General features: G+C 45.0%; 1 protein-coding gene across 1 annotated transcript; it reads left to right on the forward strand.

The window, feature by feature from the left end:
* Positions 1 to 4,188: 4,188 nt before the first annotated feature.
* Positions 4,189 to 9,448, forward strand: cyb561d1 (cytochrome b561 family, member D1). Its single transcript, XM_085352941.1, has 3 exons — positions 4,189 to 4,762; positions 5,127 to 5,164; positions 7,537 to 9,448. The coding sequence occupies exons 1-3, from the start codon at positions 4,606 to 4,608 to the stop codon at positions 8,041 to 8,043; spliced, it is 702 nt and encodes a 233-aa protein (XP_085209067.1). The 5' UTR covers positions 4,189 to 4,605; the 3' UTR covers positions 8,044 to 9,448.
* Positions 9,449 to 9,886: the final 438 nt, after the last annotated feature.

The following is a 9,886-nucleotide window of genomic DNA, read 5'->3' on the forward strand; positions in this document are numbered from 1 at the left end:
GCTTTGTTATTAAAGACTGCTGTAATAGAGGGAAACCCCAACAATGACCCTCTGACAGAACCGGGCTGAGGAGGGGGGGTAGCCGTCACGCCTGGTAGGGAGTGAGGGGACACGTGGAAGGTGGCCAGGGCTTAAATGATTAAATGCAAAGAGTGAGTGAAGACACAGCAGATTCAGGGTCACCTGATCCAGCCTTAACTACATACTTGATCATCTTAAAAGTCTGACATCTATCAGTACCATAGTACTATGAAGTCTTTTAGATTAAGATTGTGTATGAGGAGCAGAATTTGAGTCTGGATCAACAGGCAGACTGTCTCGAGTACCTGCCAGTACTCTGGCTGCAGCATGTTGGAACAAATAAAGGAAACGGGACATTTTTAGGATCGCCTAATATCAAATTACTGCAGTCCAAGCTACATCCAATAAATGCACAAACTAGTTTTTCACTATTACTCTGAGACAATATCTTTATAATTTTAGATTTTTTTTGTGTATTTGCATTTTCCGCACTGAAGGACATCTCTTGGTCACAGGCCAAGGTAATGCCACCCAGAGGAAGAATCTGCTTAGATACCATATTTCTAAGCTTTTCAGGGCCGAGTACAATAACCTCAGTTTGATCTGAATTAAGAAGCAGAAAGTTAGCGGCCATCCAGGTCTTTATGTCTTTAAGACATTCCTGCAGTTTAACTCATTGGTGTGTGTTATCTGGCTTCATGGACAGATAGAGCTGGGTGTCATCTGCATAGCAGTGTAAATGTATGCTATGTCTTCTAATGATGCTGCCTAAGGCAGGGTCCAAACTTTTTGCAAAGAGGACCAGATTTGGGAAGTTGAGCATGTGTGTGGGCCGACCATTCAGCCCGAAATATTTTGAACCATTAACATTAAATGCAAATGAACGACTTTATACGGACCCTGCAGGGGACATGGGAGAAAACAAATTAAGACGGACTTCTGCGAGATCTCGCAAAACAAACTCGGGATCTCGCAAAAGTTCTAGCCGCATTCTTCGGAGGCCGCCAGCTCCAAGCCGACCGGGAGGTCGAGGCACGATGTGCCGGGAAAGCGGTGTTCCTCCCGGCTGTAGTAGGTCTCGACCTCCCGTTAGCTTCGAGATGGCGGGTGTCAGATCTCCGAAAACGTCGGAGCACTTTTGCAAATATGTGATGTCTTGTAAACCGAGCAGGTATCTGACGTTTACACAACTACATTCACGCCTCAAAATATCTTAAAAGTGTATTTTGTGACCCAGAAAGAGTAATATTACAACTAAGTAGCTGCCGCCATTGTTGGAATTCAACTTTTGTGAGATCTCACAAAAGTCCGTCTTAATTTTTTTCCCCATGTCCCCTGCGGGGCTCCGTAACTTTATCATGTTAATTTTTCACACAAATTTTATTATGAATTTTTTTTATCATGAATTAATAAATTTGACCAAAATAATGTATTTGAAAAACACAAAATGAAGAAAAATTAAACATCTAAATTCAAAACATGTGAACAGGAAAATAACATTAAGAGTTAACTTATTCAAAAGTACAAACACTGGGCCATATAAATCCGTACATCGCTCGTTCTTTAGGTTTTTAAATTGACCATCAAAAATGAAAAAAACTACTTTATGTTATTGGATTTTGAATCAGATCTCAAAAACAAAAATGGATGTTTTTTATTTCAATTTCAAAAATATGAAATTGAAATAAAATGTAACCCTTGTAACCCTAACCCTTGTAAATGGCCCAGGGCTGGCTCAGAAACAGTGGTTCTGATGCGCAAAATGTCACGCAAGTGAGTCGCTTAATCTCGTCCTCACGCTTCTTGTTCATGTTCATGACGGGGAATGTCTTCTCGCACAAGTATGTGAGCCAAACAAGCTCAGTATTTTCTTAGCAAATGTTCGAATCTCTTGGAACACGCCTTTATCTAGCTGGCGGTAAAAGCTGTTGGTGCTGACGGCGATACTCGGTGTCACACTGCAGCTCAATGAGCTCCGGCTGCAAATGGTCAGGAGCATCATCAGGGTCCATGGAAGAGGGAGAGGAAAAAGGCATGATTTTTTCAATAGCTGCAAAATCCCAAAAGTGCTGTTGAACCTTCTCAGCCAGAGAAGTCTGCTGCATCACCTCATTGCGCACTAACATTGGTCTGTAGGAAACTAGTCATTATTTCCTGTAGCGATGGGAAATGTGTGGTATTGGGCTGCATTTGTGACAGATGTCTTTAGAAAAGTAGCAGTTTGGTCCCAAAGGCTTTGATGTGTGAATACAGTTGTCTTACCAGTGCATTTTACCCCTGAAGGCTCCTGTTCAGCGTGTTCACATGTTGTGTTATTATAAGAGTTGTCTGATTTCCTCCCTAAGAGAGTAGAAGCGCTGCAATTCAATTCAATTTTATTTATATAGCGCCAAATCACAACAAAAGTCGCCTCAAGGCGCTTCAGTGCAGTGCCGACCCCCGACTGAGCCATCTCAGGTCATTGTGATACACAACATCCCTGTACTCAGCCTGGATGTTGAGTACAAACTGTTGACACTGGCGGTGGCACAGGGCTTTGGAGCGAATATCATTAATAGCCTTTATTGCCTTTTTCAGAACATGGTCGTATTTCAAATGTTTAGCAGAGTCCTTGTAGGTGAATAATACAGTGGAGTTTTGTAGCTTTACCTCCTTGTTTGCTGACTTTGTTACAGACTAGGGTCCATTTCTCTCCCCAGCCACAGCAGGTGCACCATCCATAATAACCCCAGTGACTTTATTCCACGGTAGCTTCATGTCATCTACGGCGGAACAAGCAGCAGCAAACAAATCTGCTTCTCGTTTGGCCCGTAAGGCTCTGGAGGCTCACTCATGTTCATTTCATTGTCCACCCTTCTAAGAAAAAAAATCAGTGACAGAGGCTGCGGCCAGTGGAAATTTGAACACGGGCCGCATTTGGCCCGCAGGCTGGACTTTGGACATGCCTGGCCTCGGGCCCCTCAGGTTAGCTGACCAGCTCCTCCTGAGCGTGCCCAGGACTAATCATAAGCTCAGAGGGAGTCGGGCGTTTGCTGTGGCAGCACCAAAACTGTGGAATGAGTTGCCTTTACATGTTAGACAGGACCTTCCTTATCTGTTTTTAAATCACGTCTTAAAACATATCTATTTGCAGCACAGCAGGACCTGTTGATCTCTCTTAATATGTTTTTTATTAATTATATATATTTATTTAATTTTAAGATATTTTATATGTAATTTAAACTGTTTTCTCTTTGTTTTATATTTGTAGTACTTTGGCCAACATTGTTGGATGTAAAGTGCGTTATAAATAAAGATGCTGCCTAAGGGAAGCATGTATAATGTAAACAGAAGTGGTCCTAGCACTGAACCCTGTGGGACTCCATAATTAACCTCAGTGTGTGAAGAGGACTCTCCATTTACATGCACAAACTGGAGTCTATTAGATAGATATGATACAAACCACTGCAGCGCAGTACCTGTAACACCTACAGCACATTACTCTATACAAAGTATTATGGGTAACTGAGCGCTGCACTGAGGTCTAGCAGACATGTGTCTGCTCTCAAAGCCCAAAGAAGATCATAACTGTGATAGTTTCTGAAACCTGCAGATGATCAGCTGTTTCAAGACTTTTTGGGATACAAGAAAGATTGGCCTCTAATTAGCTAACACGGTAAACAGAGGACTTTTTAACGGTCTAATTACTGCTACCTTGACAGGCCTGTGGAACAGAGATCATATTTAACATACATGCATATATGATGTTAATGTCCTTGCCTCCATTTACACCAATTAGGCATAATGTTGTTAGTTAGCCCTTTGCTGACCCCTGAAGGTGCTGTGGTACTGGGAACCAAGATGTTAGCAACAGATTCTTTAAGACCCGACACTTGTGAGGACTTGTTTGCACTGTGAGATGGGGAATGTGGAGATTCAGCACCTCAAAGCGGTCCTGGATCACGTGTTGCATTAACCTGCTGAGAGAGGCGTAGCCATCAGCCATCCTTTCCACGCCCACCCCCGTGACATCACGCTCCAGCTCCAAAGCCCTATACTGTTTCCACGACAGGCTGTACATGATCTGCAACAATGTGCATTAATAATTGATAAGTCTACAATAATCATTTTCACCCATCTACGTGTACATGTAGATTCGCTCAGTTAACGCTGTTTTGTGCCTATGCACGGTTCTTAGTGTTTCTCCCTGCGCTCGGCTACAGCGGCTGACACGAGAATCAGGAAATACAAGTCGGGTCAGCTCACTGCGTAGTTTCTTCGAGAAAAGGTCGAAGCAGGAAGCAGAAGCGACGGTGTGGCAGCTCGGTGACTGTGTGCAGACTCGGAGGGATCGCACCGCCCGTTCTGTTTGCGTCCTCAGGCCGGAAATGGCCTTAACAAAATGGGTTTCGTAGGAAGGATGTGTGCGCACACACGAGCCTGGGCAAAGCAGCGACTCTGATGCTGCTCGGCTCGTGCTCGCTGTAACCGCGCGACTATGGAGCTCGTGCAGCCTCCCGACAGCACGGGCTCCTCGGTCCTCTCCAGCACACCTCGTATTCCCGCCGGACGCTGGAGCAGGTAGCCGGAGAGGCTGTGAGCAGCATGCGGTCAGACGTGGAGTACAGCCCGGTGGGAGAGGGCCTGGGTATGCGGGACTTCTGGCTGTACGTGTGGCTGCGGAGAGTGGCGGTGATAGCGACTCATGTCACCGGCCTGGGCCTGACGCTCGTCCTCTCCCTGCTGTCCAGACCCGGAACCAGTAAGTGTTGTGTACAGTGTTTTATCCCCGTCATCAAACCTGCCAAATATAAGGAAGTGATTTTGGTTATTTGTGATTTAGTCATTCACGTGACTGATCAGCTGCGTGGGCTTCTTTACTGATCAACGTAGTAGTAAAATAAATATTATTATCATGGTTTTCTTCCAGTAAACAAAATGATCCCGTTTCTGATGATAAAGATTTAAACGAGTGCAGATTAGAGCCCGTGTTTGAGCTGTTGCATCACAGTGCGTGTCCTTGAGTGGGTACGTTTAGGTTTTGCTGACGTCAGCTTGCTGCTGTTGAAGCTGCAGCACATGGTCAGCTGATGATTGTGTCATTAATCTGCTGTTTGTCTCTCCAGGTCTGTTCTCTTGGCATCCCATGTGTATGTCTGTCGCTGTAAGTTTCCAGTCCTCACACAAACACAGACACTCGTCTCACTCCTCTCACCCACGACCGCTCGCGGCCGATGGCCATATCTTTCTAATGACACGCTGGAGTAAACGGGCAGCTGTGGCTCTTCTCGCATGGCTTTCTAAGCTGCTTAAGGGGATATTTCAAGTAATGGATGGAGATGTTGTCTCAAAAACAGGTCTCTTCTTTTCCTGCTAGCTTTCAGCCCACTACATTCCTCCAGTCTCTGTCAGCTTTCCACTGTAAATAATAGATTTGAGGGAGGATATGTTAACACTCAGAAAAGGAAGCTTAGAGATGGGTGATATATACAAAATATCTGATGCAGTGATAAAGTCTGAGTAAGATCCTGGAAAGGATTGTTCCCACTCAGCTGTTGGATCACCTGAATGATTCCAGAAGCTCCTCAGTCCGGCTTGAAGCCGTTTCACAGCACAGAGACGGCTCACAAAGGTTATGAATGACATTTTGTTAGCAACAACTGTGGTAAACCTGTGTTGCTTGTTTTGGTGGCTCTGACTGCTGATCTCTCGACTACTGCATTGTGTGGGAATTTCCACATTGGCACTTTCGTGGATAAGATTTTGTCTGTGGCCCCTCTGCCGTCGGGTGCACCACAGGGATCTATTCTTGGGCCACTACTGTTTCCATTGTATCTCCTGCCACAGGGTGCAAAAACAAGAAATTTAAACAAATGCTGACGATAGCCGCCTTTATCTGCCTTTCAGTCACTGATAGCTCCTCGACTGGACTCCTGCTTGATCGTCTTAGCGATGCTAAGTCATGGATGGCTCTAAATTCTTTAAGTTTTAATGAACGTAAAATGGAACGAACCCCAGAGGTTACTCTGCTGCTCTGACTGTCACCCGACAAGCTCAGTTACTAATCTTGGGGTAAAAATTGACTCTGTGCTTAGTTTTGATGGCCACGCAAACGGGGTGGTCAAGTCTTCCTTTTGGCACCTCATGCGTCTGTCGAAGGTTAAGCTTTTTCTTTCCAGGCGTGACTTGGAAACTGTCATCCATGCTTTTATAACCTCATGCTTGGATTACTGCAACTCCCTTGTAATAGCGGTTGGCCGTGCCTGCAACTGCACAGTTTGTAACTGGTAAAAGAACATTTGAGCATATTACTCCGGTACTTAGAATCTACTTTAAAGGGTTTTTAAATCCTTGGTTTTTAAAACCCTCAAATGCTCCGGCGCCTGTATATCGGCCCTATGCCCCCCTCGTTCGCTCAGCTGAGCAGCTGTTGCTCTCAGTCCCTAAATCATGGCTGAACCTTAGAGACCGAGCGCTCTCTACTGTGGCCCCGAAGCTTTGGGATGATCTTCCTCTTCACATTAAATGGCCTGCATTTGTATAGCGCTTTTCTAGTCCATAGGACCCCAAAGCGCTTTACACTACATTCAGTCATTCACCCATTCACACACACATTCACACACTGGTGATGGCAGCTACATTGTAGCCACAGCTGCCCTGGGGCGCACTGACAGAGGCGAGGCTGCCGGACACAGGCGCCACCGGGCCCTCTGACCACCACCAGTAGGCAAACACGGGGTTAGTATCTTACCCAAGGATATTTGGCATGCAGCCAGGAGGCAGCCTGGGATCGAACCACCGACCTTCTGATTAGTGGCTGACCTGCTCTGCCACCTGAGCTACAGCCACCCATTAGGGAGTCTACATCAGTCTTTGAATCCAGGTTAAAAACTATAGAATAACGATTTATTACTCTTATTGTACTTTTTATGTCTGCTGGTCGGCCATGTGTTGTTTTTAAAGTGCTATATAAATAAATGATGGTATGGCCTAGTGTTACACACTGCTAGAATATGCTGTTCTCTCAGTCTCATCAGAGACCAGCAGCCATAATAATGCACCAGATCTGAATGTTAATTCAACATATGCAGTTACTATGAAACTCGAGTAGCTGAACAGGTTGTGGTCAGCTGACTGGCAGTTGAACAACGCTCTGTTTCTTTGCCTTGAGAAAGTCTTGGGTAAAGCTTCGGGTTATTGTCCATAGGTCTGACGTCATCATTTATCCTGCTACATCTGTCTGTAATCATCCACTTACAGGCCCATCCCATAATATGCTGGTGCTGTGCGTTGCTGTATTACAGTTTGTGATTCCCAATCACATTAGATGTCACTCATGTACACAGCACACACTTTGTCTCCTTGAATGAACTGGGCAAAGCTTGATGTGCAGAAAAACAGGAGTTTAGATCGTTAGAATAAATTCCCACAACTCTACATCTAATTAATCGCTTGTTGAGTTTTCATGGCTGGATCTGTATCACCACTAATCACCAAATAAGCCCCTTTACTAACATCTGTTTCCTCTCACTGCAGTACTGCCTGTGCATGACCGAAGGTATCCTGCTGTTCTCAGCAGAGGGATCTCCCTTCTGCTTCAAATCATGGAAGAGTAAAGTCCGTCTCCACTGGTTCTGTCAGGCTCTGGTCCTGATCGCTGCAGCCACTGGACTTGGGTTCATTGTGGCCAGCAGGAATGTGTTGGAGCTCCCACACCTGGCCTCCTGGCACAGCCTGCTGGGTATGTGTACGCTGACCGCCACCGTGCTCCAAACGGCCTGCGGCATCGCTGTGATTTTCCCCAAGCTGCTGCGTCTCTCCTGCCCCTCGTCCAGACTGAAGCTGTACCATGCCACCTGCGGCCTGGTTGTCTACCTGTTTTCCACCGTGACAGTGATGTCTGCCATGTTCACTGACTGGTTCCAGGCCACGGCGAAGGGGGTGGCGTGGTGGGCCTTCCTCATCCTGCCTCTATTCCCTGCCTTGGTGGTGATGAGCCAGATCACTAATGCCTATCTACCCCGCAAGAAGCTGACCAGCTAGGAACCAGCAGCAGGTGGCAGAGACATCCAAAAGGAATAATGAAGAAATAAAGAGTCTTCTTTAACTTGCACCCTTGCAAGGGTGGAATTTATCCCTGAGTGAAATGTCTTTACCAGTCATCACTGTTAGCAAGCAAGCTAGCAGCTGTGGTGTGGTGAGCTATATTTGTATTAAACTACAACTGAAATAAGGGATTTTAGGGCGTAGCTTCTGGGAGAGGTTCTTTTTCCTTTTCTTCATACCTCGAGTGCTACAAGTAGCTGGCATCTAGTGGCCTGTAGAAGAACTGCAGCATGAAACATTATAGGGTTGGTGTTTAAGTATGGCTGCCGACTACTGTTGGAGTCCCACAGGTGGAGCTGGTGGACACACCTGGACTGGTTTTGTGTGTCTGCGGCTGTGGAGTCTCACTGCTGTTCACTGTGTATGCTCGGTGAGACTGTGTGCAGCCTGATGAACATTTACTGCTGACTGTGTGAGAACATGGAGCTACACCAGGTTATACACCAACATGAAAATTCTGATATTTATTGTTTCATGATATTTTTTGCCTTTTGACTTCTTATAGGTGCTACATTGTGACACAAAAGGTCTACCAAAACGTTTTCAAATTGCAACCCTGTGGCCTTCTCCACAGATTCACAAGGCTGATTTGATTTGATGCACATTTACAGCTGGTATCAACCAGCTAAGAACAACCCGACACTGTCCGATCTGCTCTGCTCCAGGCTGGATCATGGAAGTGGCTGATAGTGTGTCCTGCACTAGAAGCTGTTCTAACTTCCACCATCATCAAACCCTGTTGGTGCATCCAGGGCAGACTCAGCTGAGTTCACAGAAAGGTTGATCTTCAGCTTTCTAGAAAAGCAGATATTTTGAGACGCAGTAATCCAGAAGATGAATGTAAACTATTTAAACATGTTAACTGGATATACAGTTCAACTTTACACCAAAGCACAGAAACAGTCGCTTTATATTTTAAAGTAAAGACCCCACAGTAATACAGAGAAAACCCAACAATCATGTGACCCCCATGAGCTCAAAACAACATACTGAAACAGTTATTCATCACTTGGTTGCTTCAATACAACCCTTGGGCACATGTATGCGGACGTTTCGTGGCTGTTTGGACCTCGCTCTCTCTTCACCGATCAGGTCTGGCTGTGGTAGCAGCTTTAAACCCAGGCTGATGGAGGGGCCCAGTCTGGATCACATTCCTGCATTTTGTAGGCTGCTTTTCCTACAAGCCACCGTGAACAAAGCAGCCAAGCAACGAATTCAATTCAAATTAAGACTTATTTGTCACCTACATCAACAATTATGTTGTGATACGCAAGGCAAGGCAAGTTTATTTGTATAGCACAATTCAACAACAAGGTGGTTCAAAGTGCTTTACAGAGACATTAGAAACAAGAACAAATAAAAAGCAGGATTTAAAATTGAATAAAACAAACAAACAAACAAACAAACAAAACAGTATATAAAATCAAAACAGATAAAATCAAAACAGATAAAATCAGAACAGTAGATAAAATCAGTAGTTAAATGTAAGTTTTGAAATTTAAGCTTAAAGTGTGGATTTGGTGCTTTATTCAAATGCAGCTGAGAACAGGTGAGTCTTCAACCTGGATTTAAATAAACTGAGTGTTTCAGCTGATCTGAGGCTTTCTGGGAGTTTGTTCCAGATATAAGGAGCATAAAAGCTGAATGCAGCTTCTCCGTGTCTGGTTCTGACTCTGGGAACTGATAAAAGACCGGATCCAGATGACCTGAGGGATCTGGATGGTTCATACTGGGTCAGGAGGTCACTGATGTATTTTGGTCCTAAACCATTCAGAGCTTT

The sequence above is a fragment of the Diplotaxodon limnothrissa genome, linkage group LG5 (assembly GCF_057381915.1).
Source record: "Diplotaxodon limnothrissa isolate DT_005_m linkage group LG5, D_limnothrissa_male_GT1.1, whole genome shotgun sequence".
Taxonomy (NCBI): domain Eukaryota; kingdom Metazoa; phylum Chordata; class Actinopteri; order Cichliformes; family Cichlidae; genus Diplotaxodon; species Diplotaxodon limnothrissa.

Bases quoted from the DNA above. Each gene is read 5' to 3' on its own strand.
- cyb561d1 (XM_085352941.1), top strand. From the start codon at position 4,606: ATGCGGTCAGACGTGGAGTACAGCCCGGTGGGAGAGGGCCTGGGTATG. The intron at 4,763-5,126 runs GTAAGTGTTGTG...TTGTCTCTCCAG, and splicing joins GCTGTCCAGACCCGGAACCA to GTCTGTTCTCTTGGCATCCC. The intron at 5,165-7,536 runs GTAAGTTTCCAG...CTCTCACTGCAG, and splicing joins CCATGTGTATGTCTGTCGCT to TACTGCCTGTGCATGACCGA.